At 40.4% G+C, this 15833-nt stretch overlaps 1 protein-coding gene across 6 annotated transcripts in view; it reads left to right on the top strand.

Annotated features, from left to right (window-relative positions):
• The window catches only part of DOCK10 (dedicator of cytokinesis 10), a 310282-nt gene that overhangs the window by 120470 nt on the left and 173979 nt on the right, over positions 1 to 15833 (top strand). For 4 of the 6 annotated variants that reach the window (XM_049888334.1, XM_049888332.1, XM_049888331.1 and 1 more), the window contains exon 2: positions 8959 to 9078. In XM_049888334.1, the coding sequence (XP_049744291.1) occupies positions 8959 to 9078 (120 nt within the window). The remainder of the gene's footprint in view (positions 1 to 8958; positions 9079 to 15833) is intronic. The other 2 variants (XM_049888333.1, XM_049888330.1) reach the window with 1 other exon arrangement.

Here is a 15833-nt window from a genome sequence, read left to right as displayed (position 1 = left end):
AAAGGAGAACCAAGAGGACTAGTGCAGATCACAAGCTAGAGTAACCTTAAGAGTGGGTAAACCAAGGCTTGGCTCCCTAATTACACTTAACAATTTAGAACTCAAATATGTGGTCCCTAAACACAAGGTATTCACTCTAGAAATTGTTCTTCCTTCCCAGTTCCATCAACCCGTCTTCCCAGCTCAGGGCTCCTATCAATTCCTCAGTGCTGATAAACCTTGCCTTGTATGAGGGTAGATTAAAGCTACAAAAAAATAAATTCTAAGTATCTACAAATTTGATTGCTCTTCTGATAAGTATATTTGAAAAGCTGATAAATTTAATCCTAAACTAATACTAAATGAATGTTTGAATTTAATCCCTTTCTTTTGAGCTGCCAGTATAAATACATCAAAAACAGTTTTTAGGCTCTTTCTTAAGGAAAATGAAAGACTTTCCAAGGCACTTCATCTACTGATCTACATAATTAGGTAGATTGTCCTCTTCTTCCTTATGGGGAGTAGAGCAGACTGATACGATTCAGGAGATTCATGGAGGAGAAGCTGTCTTTTTATACTTAAGTGACTTTGTTTATATTATTACCTCTTTTGCCTCCACTAGAACCATTGCGCTCAGGTTTCTTAAAAAGAAAATTTAGATAATAGATACAAATACAATTTATCACATGAGGCAATGGGTGAAGTTTAATAGGTTGGTTGCTTTGACTTGGTTTTGGTATATTTTGGGGTACAACACTTTGGGTAAATTTCAAATAAAGAAAAATCTGTATTCATATGGCATTTCATAGTTTGTTTAGCACTTTCACATACTCCACCTCCTTGATCTTCTACCAACACTTCTGTAAGCAGCAAGTAGCCTTTTAGCACACTTACCTCAGCATCTCGAAGTCAGCCAGTACCTGTCTGTCAGCAGAGGCTGGCCTGTTGCTGTGATGCTAACCAGGTTTCAGTGGAGCTTCCAGACTAACATGGACTAGGAAGAAAGGCCTAACAATCTACTTCTAAAATTCAGCCAGTGAAATCCCTATGGATCACAACGATCTGAATTCATTGTGTATGGACTCGCTGTGAGTCAAGGTGGACTCGATGGCGCTAAAAACAACAACCTCAATATAAGCTAAGTCTCAGAAGACTTTAATGACTCATCCAAATCACATAACCCTTTGCCACCAAGTCTATCCTGACTCTATAGGACAGAGTAGAACTGCCCTGTAGGGTTTCCAAGGCTGTAATCTTTACAGAAGTAGATTGCCACATCTTCCTCCCACGGAGTGGCTAGTGAGTTCGAACCACTGACCTTTCGATTAGCAGCTGAGTGCTTAACTACTGCACTATGAAGGCTTCCCAAATCACGTAGCTGGTAGGTAAAAGAAGGTCCCTGAGTGACTTGAATGATTTGCAATCATGTACCAATCTCTAGGTGGACACTTTAGGAGCCCTGGTGGCACAGTGGTTAAGAGTTCAGGTGCTAACCAAAAAGTTGGCAGTTCGAATCCACCAGCTGCTCCTTGGAAATCCTGTGGGATAGTTTTCTGTCCTATACGGTCGCTATGAGTCAGAATCGACTTGATGGCAACAGGTTTGTTTTTCTTTTTAGTTTACCAACCTAAAAGTTGGTGGTTTGAACCATCTCAGTGGTGCCACGGAAGAAAGCCTGGCAAACTGCTCCCTCAAAGATTATAACGAGAAAACCCTATGGAGCAGTTCTACTCTGTAACACACTGGGCTGCCATGAGTTTGAATCCACTCAATTGCTACAGGTTTGCTTTTGATTTTGGTCAGTAAAAGACCCTGAACTTCCAACTAGATATTCTGATATCTAATCATTTGTGGCAGTGATTGATACACCTAGGTATTTCAGTTACCTACCAGATGTTTGTGGTTACCTACGTGACTAAAAATACTTTGGTTAATGACTTGCTCATTGTGCTTCCCTGTTTTGCTAACATGAGCTTCTAGAACCACACACATGATCTGTAATTGTTTTCCCTGGTCTTCTTTCCCCAGTGTTCTATGAATCTTTTTTTTTTTTTTTTTTTTTTGATTACTTGAAGCTGTTGGTAGTTGAACTTCTCTGTTAAGTCCCCAGTGTGATTTTCTAAGCTCCCTCTCTAGTGAACTTTCAGGGTAAACAATTTTAAAATAAAATAACTCCCCAGGATTTCTATGGAGACAGAAGAGTTTTGGAAGGCCACGTTCCTTTTTTTTTTTTTTTTTTGCCATTGTGAAAGCAATACAAATTCATTAGAGAAAATTTGGGAAATACAGAAAAGTCAAAATAACAAAAAGCTAATTATTCCACCACCCAAATAACCATAACTGATAGTATTTGGATATAGATGACTACTATTTTTTTCTTTCAATTTTTAAATCTTGGGCAGTTGTCCTGGATATGCAATATTTATTCCCATTTTTATTTAACATTAATACAAGAGCAATTTTGCTTATTATTACAAACATCAAAAAACTCATTTTTAACGTATATGTTATGTTTTCTAGGATGAACTATGCCACAATGCCCTCCTTATCTTCCTTATTTTTGGTGATTTCTTATTTCCATTTTTTTAGCTGGTTTTGCCCTTCACCCATTGCTAACCCCTTAGAGAATTAGGTATTCTGGATTCAAACTCTAATATCATAATATGTGTGAATCTAGATCCATGGTCAAGATGAACTTCTGAACTTCCTTCCTTCTGAGGTGCCTTTCTTTGTCTTTCCTCTTGTAGCAATGCTTCCCATCTTGATCATGGTCCCAGCCTACTCATGTTTTCCACAGGAAAGCCAAGCATATGCAAGATGTTGTGCTTTAACTTACTTTACTAGAGAATTAAAAAGTTGCAAGGAGAAATCATAGCATTTATGACACAATTATTCATTGATTTACTCCAACCCCTGTTCAATTTTCATTGTTTTTCCAAAAGCTCGTCACAGCATTAAACCTGTCTCCCTCTCCGGTACACAAAGTTCTCTGAAAAAGTATAGAGCACTTTTTTTAATATAATTTATTTATTTTTTTGTTTTGTTGAAAATGTACAGAGCAGAACATAAACCGATTCAACAATTTCTACATGTACAATTCAGTGACATTGATTACGTTCTTTGAGTTGTACAATCATTCTCACTGTCTTTTTCTGAGTTGTTCCTTCCCCATTAACATAAACTCACTGCTCCCTAGGTTGCCTGTCTAATCTTTTGAGTTGTTGTTGTCAAGTTGATACCATATAGATAGATCTTAAAAAAAAAAAGCCACAATGCTCAAGGCAGACATTCATTACTAGTTAAGTTAAACTGCTTTTTGATTTTAGACAAGGTAGCACAATTGGTCTCTGTTCTCCTGGAGCAGCAGAGGAAAAAGGAGAGTCAGAAATAGGAGGAGGAAATGGGATGGTGGCTATTGCCTCTATGAACATCTGCCTCTTTTGCCATGAGACCAGGAGAACTAGATGGTGCTTGGCTACCGTTACTGAAATTTTGATCAAAGATTCTGCAGAAGAATCCTGATCAAAAGGCAGGAAATGCAGAATAGAATTTCAAGTTCTCAAGTAATACAGGCTTTCTGGAGCCATGGAAGTTGGATGAACCCCTAAACTACTTCCCTGAGATAATCTTTAAACCTTAAGCCAAAGATAGACCATTTTTTTAAACAGGTGCTTTTGGCCTCTTCACTTATTGGATGTAGCCTCCAGAAGCCTGCTTGTCTTTCATCACCCTCTTAGATTAAGGTGAATGTGTTATTTTCATCTTGTCACAAAGACAATTCTGCAACAATATCCTTTTATGTAAATCTTGAGTTTTATGTCTGATTGTTTCTTTAAGATAGAGTCCTAGAAAAGGGACTTCTGGGATAAAATGCTATAAACTTATTTATTCAACAAGTACACACTGAGTGCCTACTGTTTGTCCTTGGTACATATTAACTGTATAATGCAGGTGATTTAAATCCATTACTAGTGAAAACTTAAAACCCATGCGCTTTATCTATTTGACACTTATGTAATGAGTACTATAGGTATCGTACTATTCTAAAGGCTTTACAAATATTACTTCATTTAATCCTATGAGGTAGGCTCTATTAAGGCATTTATTTTACAGATGGGAAAACTAAGGCACAGATATTTTAATTAACGTATGCAACGTTTCATATTTCATAGTGGCAAGGGCAGGACTTGAACCCCAGGTATTCTGGCTCTAGAGGAAATGCTATGCTCCCTGTTGCATATTAACCTGGAGGATCTGTAATTGCTCCATCTCTTGTACTTTGGACTTCCGTAAAACTAGGCTGGGTAGCCTAGGCTACTCCATAGTTAGACTGTACTTATAATCTAGAGAAAGGTCTAGGTTGGTGATTTAATCATTTACTTTTTCAATGCTGCATACTTCAGGTGCTTATTTCTTCCATGTGATTTCTTCACCCATTCGATCTTGAATTCTAATTACGAAAATAACTCAGAGCTTTGTAGAGGAACACTGTATTCTTGAAATTAGAATCTTTAGTTTAGGCAAGGACATCTGCTTACTTTAAACCAATTAAACATTTCTTGGGAACCCTGGCTATTACCAAAATGACAGGTTCACCGCTCCAGGGCTTAGATATTGTGTTGGCCTTCCATGAGAAGTTGTGGGGTAAGTAGAAGAGGAGAAAGCATTTGTGTTTGTGACAGGAGCCCATTCTTCTGCTTTGAAGTTGACTTGGAGGAGAGCTGTGGATTTGGGGAACCGGACCAGCAAATCTCTTAATACTGTATAAAGAGAATAGGACCTATTAACCACTGTGGTGCAACACCAAAGCTACTGTATAATAACAGGTACTGCTGGGTGCCTTTTCCCATGCTTGGAGTGATTCTAGAATAGCTAATGAAATTCATTACTCATTTGAAAAATAGAGCAAGAGTAAAAAGCACTATAAAAATTCAATCCAATTCAGGGTAATCTTGGCACATGCCTCATCCCAGTTGGTTCATTTCCAAAAGAAAAAGGCACATTAAATTCAGGAGGGACAACCTAACCATTGTTAAAGCTGTAAATCAATGCTGCTCAGTTCCCAGTTTCACTCAACATCTCTGCAAGGAGCGGTAGTGAGAAATTAACTGATCCCACCATCCTTGAATACATCTATCTCTTTGAGTGAAACACTGAGCAGATAATTCCCTTACTCCTAAGAGAACTACTGGTTGTCTAACTTGGATTATTCCCGTTACAAATGCAAAAACCATTAGTGGCAAGTTTTGCCAAATCCCAGGCTCTTGGTGCTATGGTATAGATCACTGGTATTTTTATTTTTAAACATACCCACAAAATTATGAAACATTCACTATCTTGAAAGTGACACCTGGATTAACAAATTCCCTGGAACAATAGAAATTAATTAATATATTTCCCCAAAGGCAAAATATTAATAAATAATATTAAGCAGATCTGCAAGGTTTTGTGGCCTCATGTCAAAATGACCTCCTTGTGACATTTAAAACAAGAAAGGCCTGGTAAGTGTCATTCATTAATTGAGTCCTATGTCATAACCTGATAGGAATGGATAAAAATATGCCTTCCAACAGATGTTGGCAGGTTATGCCTTTTATTGAGTATATTGAGGAGAATTTGGGATTTAGTTTCTCTGTGGTTCTATTAATAACCCATGACTTGTGAGCTCTGCTTGGCCTATTGTACGGATTTTGGTGGAATTAATTTTAGGTGGTTTTGGGTCCCAATAAATGATCTTCTTTAGAGGTCAGCTTGTCTCCAGCTTGTTTATTGATGTCCAAGTTTGGGATAAATGGGAGATAGAATTAAAAAGATGGCGAGGACCAGATTGTAGAAAGCATCTTACGAGATCCATATGTCAATTTGCCTTTATATCTATAAATTGAAACACAGACTAAATCTGCACTCTGGTAATCATACTCATGTTGGTGTGAGGAAGGGGTGGGCAGGGAAAAGCGTTAGCCACGTTATGGGCTGTTGCTTCAAGTGTTGAAGGGCATCATACGCTTAAAAGTGAAGAAGCTTTATGAGGGAAAGAGAGGTAAACAACCCAATCTGTGGCAGAGATAGTATCTTTCTGACAGGGTTTTACTGAGCATTTGGTTTTGTTTGCTGCTTGTCACATACAGTCATTAGAATAGAATAAAAATTCTTTTTCTTTAGAATAAGCCAGGGGTTTCAGACTCAAAGATTTTCAGAGGTAGGTTAATAACAAAACGTGTGACTTTGTAGGAACCCCATTGCCATTGCCATCAGGTTGATTCCGACTCATAGGTAATAGATAAATTTTACTAAACCCTGTAGCTGGACAGGAGTTCTGGTGGTGCAATGGTTAGGAGTTCGGCTGCTAACCAAAATATCAGCAGTTCAAATCCACCAGCTACTCCTCGGAAACCCTATGGGGCAATTTTACTCTGTTCTATATGGTCTGTATGAGTCGCAATCGCAATGGGTTTTGGTAGGTGGACTAGATTGAAATTCAACTACTTAAAGACTTTCAAGTAAAAATAAAACAAACTAGATGTTCTAGCAAAAACCAAACTTCTGCCTGCATTTGCCCCTTGAGCTAACAATTTGTGATCTTTAGAACTAAACTTTGTCTAGGAAATAGGGAAGTAGAACTTAAACCTATAAAGGATAATAGTCTTAAAAGGCAAGGATTCTACTGTTCTATTCAAGAACTTTTTGTGTCAAGCATTCTGGACCCCACTGGTCATTTTTAGACTTCAGAAGCATGAAAAGTAGCTCTGGATTATAGAAAGCTCAGACTCTACACCCTGACTGCTTAAAGTGTGGTTCCTGGACCAGCAGCATTATCACCACCCAAGACCTTCTAGAAATGTAGAATCTAGGGCCGCAGCCCAGACCTGTTGAATCAAGTGATTCCTTTACACATTAAAGTTTGATAAATACTGTGCTTATTAGATATTGTCTGTTTTTCCTTTTTAAAAGGCAGAAATTCTAGGACAGTTTTTGTTTTGTTTTAGTTATCAAAGTCATGGTATACTGCTTCTGTATCTTCCATTTCAAAATATTGAGTGTTTCACAGCTCCTTCTCTAAATAGATTATGCTGGGAAATTAAATTTATTCTTTCTTGTCCCTATTTCCTTAGCTCTCAAATGAACTCTCTGGCCCAGATGACCATGCAATAGGTTTGCCAGATAAAACACAGGACTGACAGTTAAATATGAGTTTCAGATAAACAATAAATCATTTTTTTAGTATAAGTGTGTCCTAACTATTGTATGGGGTCCTGCATTTTTATTTGCTAAATCTAGCAACCTTACCTTGAAGGGTCCTTCTGAAGAAAATACTCACCTTACCTTGTCCTTAGTTTATTACTTAAGTGTTTGTAAAATGGGCTTTTTTTTAATGCAGAAAGTATATGGAGATCATTGTTCTTTTCCCAGTGTAGTCACATTTTGTTCTGTTTTATTTTTTATATTCGGAAAATCATCAAAATAAACATTGGCTGCTACTTTGAGGAGCCCATTAGCCATTATTAAAATGTCAATGAAAGTTGCTGAGCTCCTCCCTTCCAAGAAGGCCTAGAAATCAAAGCCAAATCTGCATTTTTCAGAATGCTGAGGCCTGGCAAAGGGTGAGATTGGTGGGAGGCATCTGTTGATGCCATTTATGTAAAACAAAATAAAACACGCACACACACACATATATATATGTAAAACAAAACAAAACCTGGTGGTGCAGTGGTTAGAAGCTCGGCTGCTAACCAAATGTCAACAGTGCCAATCCACCAGGTGCTCCTTGGAAACACTGTGGGGCGGTTCTACTCTGTCCTATAGGATCCCTATGAATTGGAATCTACTCGATGGCAATGGGTTTGGTTTTTGGTTGTATATGTTTTGTTTTACATAAATGGTGCCCTGATGGTGCAGTGATTAAGAGCTACGGCTGCTAACCAAAAAGCTGGCAGTTTGAATCCACCAGCCGTTCCTTAGAAACCCTATGGGGCAGTTCTACTCTGTCCTGTAGGGTTGCTATGAGTCAGAATCGACTCGATGGCAGCATCCATATTTTTATGGTGACTGCTGTAGTTGCCAGTAGCCCAAAATTAACTCAGAGAGCCATCACTTTTCATTTAGGTTGCTTAAGTGCTTCATCAAAGGGCTAGGGGACTCAGATTGTGTCCTCCGTTTTATTTCGTAAGGTTTTATTCTTTTTTGGGGGATCCATTTTTCTCAATTTATGAATTCTCTACAGTTTGGAACAAACACATGAACCCTGTGTGCAACAATCATACCTTCTCCCACTTGCATTTATTTCTTTGGCTCCATGGCCAGCTACTTTGAGAGGGGGTGCCTTTCCTCATGACTTCAGAATTCGAATGCAGTGTGTTATCTGGCTACTTTTCCAAACTCTTCTCCATTTTCACCACACTAGATCCATAATAGTTGTGTTGTTCAGTTCTATTAAAGAATTATCTAGCTTCTCTCTGTAGCGGCAAGGAGGCTAAAGCCAAGTAATTAATCCTAACACAGGATCCATGCTTCAGTGACAACTAAGACAGCCTGTGGTACTTGAGTTGCTAGGAGGATGCCAATATTTTAAAATCAACCCTAGCAAAACTCAGAAGGAAGTGTCTAATGCCACAAAAATGATGACCTTCACACCACTATAGCACGTAAGCAGAAGGCCTTTCTTCATGTTCACAAAAATAATGTCTACATAAAGAGCTCTTGTACGAAGGTGACAGACTTGGTTTCCATAAGCCTTGGGGCTCTGTTCGAATGGCTTGAATTAGTGAGAGAAATGTGAAGTATTTCAGGATCTTCTCGTATTATTTCAGATCTGGAAATAATAGTTATGTGGCTTTACCCTAAAGGCTTCACAGCTCTGTGACTCCACTGAAGGGATGATGCAATGTCAAAGCCTGTGCAATGCTAAGAAATTAAATCCAACCCGGCATTGAGAAGACTTGAGACTATATGAGTAAGTGATTATATTTTCTTTTTCTACAGCAGGAAAAGCCTAGGCTTCTCGAGCCTTTGGATTATGAAACTGTCATTGAAGAACTTGAGAAGACCTATGGGAACCATCCTCTTCGAGAGCTCCTGTTTTTCCCCAGTGATGACTTCTCAGTAAGTGTCCTCTTCTCAGACCATCTAAGTCCAGGAGGGGCCCAGGGGTGTTTGAAGATCCTCCATAGTTGGGTTGCTGTCTTTCCATGTAGTTTCACTGCTGCCTCAGTGAGAGTCCTTATCAGCAATGGAAAGTATCCAAGGACCTCCTAATGTTGGATGGGTCAGAGGGTCAGTGACTCAGTGGTCACTTGGGACAGGAGTGGCAGAGCATGCTGCCTGGTTCCAGCTGGTACTCATGCCCCAGGCAGTGGTTAGATTTTACCTGGATAAAATTTTACCTGGGCTCCTGGGTGGCGTAAATGGTTTGTGCTTATCTACTAGCCAAAAGGTTGGCAATTTGGACCCACCCAGTGGCACCACAGAGGAAAGTCTTGGCAGCCTGCCTCCATAAAGTTTACAGCCAAGAAAACTCTATGGAGCATATTTCTACTCTGCAACACATGGGGTCTCCGTGAGTCAGAATCAACTTGACTCAGAGCACTCCCTCCCTCAGGTCATTTCTAACTGAAAACTTTGAAGCAACTGGAACCAACTGACACCAAATGTGGTGATTTATTGGCACAAAAAATGCAAATCTTAAAAGTCATTCTTAATTTTAATGGTCATCTTATAAGGAGATACTGACATTGGAAGGGGCAAATATAAGTAGGCAAACAGATATTCATGGAGCGATTTATGATCTTAGACATGTACCTTTTAGGACAGTGCTTACCATCACATAGAATGCCCCTGAGGGCAGCAGAAAGACTGAATAAAAAGGAAACTAGTTTTGAAAACACACAGTATAAAGCTATGGACGGTGAGCACCCAAGTGTTGCAAATATTCAATACTAATATTTGTGTTCATCGTAAACATTTAAATTGCAAACATCTAACTATGTAAAGGGAGACCTCAATGGACAACTGGTAACCTAGCCTAGTGTTTTCCTAAAAGAAAAAGGTAGTTTCAGATGTCACAAACATCAACATCTAAAGCAGGTGAGAAGGCAGCTCCATGGTCACCCTGTGAAACAGCCCTTGTTCGCTGAAGCTTCCGAAGGGGAACAGGGCTTCGGCAGCTGTGCTGCCATCCCAAACAGCCTCAAACTTTGGTTCCACTCTTACCTTTGGGGAAGATCTGGCTTCTGGATTCTAAATGGTTATTTTTTCACCTTCATGGAGTAATTAAGAAGAAGGTATATGAACATTAATGTTTTTTTGTTCCAAGTATGCAAAATGGTTGAAGAAAGGAGACAAATTTATAGGTAGGAAAAGAGAAACTCTTCTATTCTGCCCTTTTTTTTTTTTTTTTTTTAATGGCTTCAATTTTAGTGTTTGGCACATTTTAAGAGAGGCTTATTTCATGCAGAAACCTCATTTCCTTGGTTGGTTTAGGCCACCGGGGCTTGAACTGCAAGCACAAAGTTGAACCACATTTTTTTTTTTTAATTCCACATCCTCGTTTTCATTTTTTAGACTAAAGGTAAACCTTGGTGAGCAGCCTCTTTCTGTCAAATGTCATAAACCAGCTTGAAATTTGAAATGTCGTTTCTTCTAGCACTAGCACACAGAAATATGTCTAATGCTACTTGAAGGGTCCCCAGCTCAACAAGAGGGTGAAGGAGTCTAGATGGAATATAACATTTTCACTGAATTTGAATTCATTTTTTGGCATCTTTCGATGCTCATTTAAGTTAGGGATTGTCCCTGATTGTTAGTGGCATAATTGTTGCTGTTGTCAGCGGCCGTGAAGTTGGCTCCAACTTATGGCCACCTAATGTACAACAGGATGAAACATTGCCCAGGTCTGTGCCATCTTCACGATCACTAACATGTTTGAGTTTTTTGCTGTGGCTATTGTGGTGCCTTCTTAACCTTAGGGGCTCACCTTCTAGCACTATATCAGACAGTATTCTGTTGTGATCTGTTGGGTTTTCATTGACTAATTTTTGGAAGTAGATTGCCAGGCTTTTCTTCCTAGTCTGTCTTACTCTGGAAGCTCCACTAGAATCTTCCCATCATGGGTGACAATGCTGGTATTTGAAATACTGGTAGCATAGCTTCCAGCATCATAACAAATACAAGCCACCACAGTATAACAAAATGACAGATAAATGGTTGTGTAAACAGAACATGTAATAACATAACATTTATTTTGTCCACATGAACATTCCAGTAAATACACAGAACCCTACTATCCACCTACCTCCTTAGAACCCTCTGTGGTTCCCCTTTGCCTGCAGAATAAACTACAAACACCTTGGCATGGACCAAGGATTTCTCCAGGATTTCGTGCTTTCCTGCTTCTCTGGTCCCATCTTTCAAGGCTGTCTTCCTTCCTTCCCCCCATGACCCCACTCCTACCACACACAGTTACCTTCATTCCCAACTGGGATAAAATACTTGCACAATTTTGAGTATGTCACTGTATAGCACACCTGTAACTATTTCCTTCCTTTATTCATTTAATAAATGTGAATATATAATACTGTATGGTAGCATTATTCTAAGAATGGGGAGATAGCAGTCAATGGACAGAAATTGCCTTGTTCTAATGAGGAGTCAGGCAAAAAATAAGTAACTGAATTAGTTAACAAGATAATTCAGAAAAAGATCAGTTCTATGAGGAAATAAAAAACAGGGAGGTAAAATAGAGACTTATGAGGGGAAAAAACTACTTTGGACTGTGTTATGGTTTAAATTGTATCCCCCCAAAATACATGTTGTAAATCCTAACCTCTGTACCGGTGGTCATAATCCCATTTGGGAGTGGAGTATCTTTGTTATGTTAATGAGGCAGTATTTGTGGAGGGTGTGTCTTGAGTGAATCTCTTTTGAGATATAAAAAGAGCAAATTAGGCACACAGAGGCAAGCAGAGTTGGGGGAAGACAGATAACATGCTGCATGAAGATCACCAAGGAGCCAAAGAATAGAAGCTGAAGAGACAGGGACCTTTTCCCGGAGTCAGTGGAGAGAGAAGCCTTCCCCTAGAACTGGTGCCCTGGTTTTGGATTTCTAGCCCCCTAACTGTGAGAAAATAAATTTCTGTTTGTTAAATCACTCACTTGTGGCATTTCTATTATAGCAACATTAGAGAACTAAGATAGAATTGGTGGTCAAGATAGCACCTAGAATGAGGTGACATGCGATCTGGGTCCTGATTTCTGTTCCCCATGCTAAAAGCTGGGGATGGAGTGTTTCAGATAGAATGAGTAAATGGTACAGAGGTCCTGGAGCAGCTCTGAGATTGAAGATGGGTGTGAGGCTTGAAGAGAGAGTGGTCAGGGTGAGGTTGGGCAAGGACCAGGATAAGGCATTTGCATCTTATTCTAAATACAAGTGGGAAGTCGAGTGTTTCAAGAAAGGGAACAAGTGATCTGTGAATACTATTGTTAAAATGGCTTAGAAGCAGTGTCTGACCTCCTCCAACCCCCCAAAGGGGGAGGAGAACAGGATCAACAGCACAAGGCTGATTCGTATGAGACGGGGATCAGACATGCCTTCTCTCTCCGCTGTCTTTACCAGTTCTGACACCAGCTGTCCCTCCCATAGCACTCTCTACTGGGTTTGATAATGCAGTACAATGGCCACATAGAACTCACAGACCATACTCACAATTATGGGGTTTATTAGGGAAGTAACAAGTACAACTCAGGCTCAGGAACACTCAGAATACAGTTCTATCAGGACAGTATCTTCCCAGCTGTGCTCGCAGGCACACCTCTCCCTAGCTCTGGGACTCTCCCCAAAGACCCTCAGCTTTCTCTCTTCTTGGACCGGGAAATCCACCACTCCATCTCCTGCTGGGCCTCTGCTGCCACCACTTCTCACCATTTTCAGGGTTACAGCTTGCTCGCTCTCTCTCCCTCTGTCTCCTGCTTCCAGGAGCTTCTCAGTGCAGGGATCCCAGGTCCAAAGGACACAATCTCTGCTCCTGGCTGTTCTTCCTTGGAGGTGGTAGAATCCTCCTCTCTGTTCTGGAATTGGCTCTCTTTTAAGGCAAAACTGACCAATCCTCTTGGTGGGCCACAATTACCCTATCACACAGTCCTGCCCAATCACCTGGGTGGGAGTTACAAGACCATGGCTAGAAAGGCCCCACCCAAAAATAATCAATCACGTTGCAATCATTAAAGTTCATTTGGTCTCTGGATGGAGAATGTATTGCAGGGGGCAAAGAAATCTGGGAAGCCAGCTAGAAGAGTAGCTCCCAGTTAGTACATTCTCAAGAACTATTTGATGCCAACTATTCCCTATGAGGAAGCAGTGTTGGTTCAGTGGTACAATTCTCACCTTCCATGTGAAGACCCAAGTTCAATTCCCGGCCAATGAACGTCACACGCAGCCACCGCCCATCGGCCATTGGAGGCTTGTGTGTTGCTGTGATGTTGAATAGGTTTCAGTGGAACTCCCAGACTAAGACGAACTAGGAAAAAAGACCTGGTAATCTACTTGCAAAAATTAATCAATGAAAACCCTATAGATCACAATGGCCCAGCCCACTACCAATCATGGGATGGCACAGGACTGGGCAGAACTTTGTTCTGTTGTGCATGTGCGTGGGGTCACCAGGAGTCAGGGTCTGCTTCGACAGCAACTAACAAAAACAACGATCCCTATTTTCAGAAAGTGTCATATCCTACAAGAGGCTAAACTTTAAATGACATTAAGCAACTGATGAACAAAAACATAGTCTTGAATATTATTACCTTACAAGATTACTAGATTTGAATATTAACATAAATTGTTCTCCCTATGGCTCATGGGTGTCCTGCTGTTGTATGGCCTGTGAGCCAAGAATGAAATTAGTATTTTTTTAAAAGAAAGATATTTTGTGACATGTGAAAATATGGAATTCCGATTTCAGTATCTGTAATTAAAGTGTTATTGGAACACAGTGGCACTCATACATTTACCTGTTGTCAATGACTGCTTTTGTGCTGTGGTGACAGAGTTAGAATAGTTTTGAAAGAGACATATGACCTGCAAAACCCAAAATATTTACTACCTGACCCTTTACTGAAAAAGTTTGCTGACCCTGCTATAGAATACAACAACTGCATTAGGTATTTTTCCTTGCTCTCTGTGAAATAAGGCCCTTCTTTATGTTTCCCCTGCCATTATCTGCTCCATCTACAGCCCGTGTCACATGGTAGGGGTGTTGCATTGAAGGCAAGTTCTTGGCAAGTATATCATTCCCGGAGTTCATCCTTGAACAGTGGGTCAGGCTTCTTTGGATGTGTGTGGATGGTCTCTACTCCCCCAGTAGGAAGCGGTAATAGAATGACCACCCCAATCCGAGGGAATTGCAGTGTGGGAGGAGGGGCAACGGTTTCAAACCCCCCACCCTCCCTCCAAGTGTTGTTAGTCCAGTTCTGCCCTGCAGACTGGAGAATGTAGCTCACTTCCATGTCTCCACATTACCAAGCTCCCACACTTGCAGCAGATGTGATTCATTACTTGGTTTGTTTAATCAATATTTATTCAGCACCCACGAGGTGCCGAATATAGAACAGCACTTCCTAGAGGAGTGAGGCTGACAAGAAAAGCACAGCCCTGCCTTTAAGGAGCTTATGCCCTAATATGGATGAAACATTAAGCTCATTCAAAATACATATGGTTAGGGAGTATCAAGAAACAGGGCCTTCACCTGGTACATGATACACTGAAAATGGGATTATTATCTCTTTTACCAAGGCAGTATTTTTATATTGTAAACACGGGCATCAGCATATCCATGTTTCACTCTGTTTCCTAGTCTCAAGCTACAATCCTTCTTTTTTGCCTGGACCCAAGAAGTGGTCTTTTAACTGGTGTTCCTGCATTCTGTCTTGCCCCACATTGACTCATTCACACAAGGAGTCAAAGGAAACTGTTTTTTTTTCATTGTGCTTTAAGTGAAAATTTTACAAATCAAGTCAGTCTTTCATACAAAAAGTTATACACACCTTGCTGTGTACTCCTGGCTGCTCTCCCTCTAGTGAGACAGCACATTCTTCCTCTCCACTCTGCATTCCCCATGTCCATGCAACCACCTGCTGTCCCCCACTGCCTTCTCATCTCGCCTCCAGACAGAAGTTGCCCACATAATCTCATGTGTCTACTTGAGCCAAAAGTCTCACTCCTTACCAGTATCATTATCTATCTTATAGTCCAGTCCAATCCCTGTCTGAACAGTTGGCTTTGGAAATGGTTCCAATCTTGGGCTAACCAAGGGTCTGGAGACCATGACCTCCAGGGTCCCTCTAGTCTCAGACCATTAAGCCTGGTCTTTTTACGAGAATTTGAGATCTGCAGTCCACTGTTCTGCTCTGTCAGGGATTCTCTGTTGTGTCCCCTGTCAGGGCAGTGATTGTTGGTAGCCAGGCACCATCTAGTTCTTCCAGTCTCAGGGTGATGGAGTCTCTGATTTATGTGGCCCTTTCTGTCTCTTGGGCTCATCTTTACCATATGTCTTTGTTGTTCTTCATTCTTCTCTGCTCCAGGTGGGTTGAAACCAATTGATGCATCTTAGATGGCCACTTGCTACCATTTAAGACCCCAGTCACCTCTCTCCAAAGTGGAATGCAGGTTTTCTTAATACATTTTGTTATGCCAATTGACCTAAATGTCCCCTGAAACCAAGGTCCAAAGGAAACTTTTTGAAATACAAATCGGATCATAGCACTCCTCTGCTTACGCTGTTCTTTGACTTCTTGTTGCCTTGAGAATCAAATCCAACTCTTTGCCATTGTCCCTGTCATCTGGCTTCTTAGCTGTCTATGCGAACCCA

This window comes from Elephas maximus, chromosome 6 (genome assembly GCF_024166365.1).
Source record: "Elephas maximus indicus isolate mEleMax1 chromosome 6, mEleMax1 primary haplotype, whole genome shotgun sequence".
In the NCBI taxonomy this organism is placed as follows: Eukaryota; Metazoa; Chordata; class Mammalia; order Proboscidea; family Elephantidae; genus Elephas; species Elephas maximus.
The sequence above is the reverse complement of the archived record's forward strand: the minus strand, read 5'-3'. Positions and strand labels throughout refer to the sequence as shown.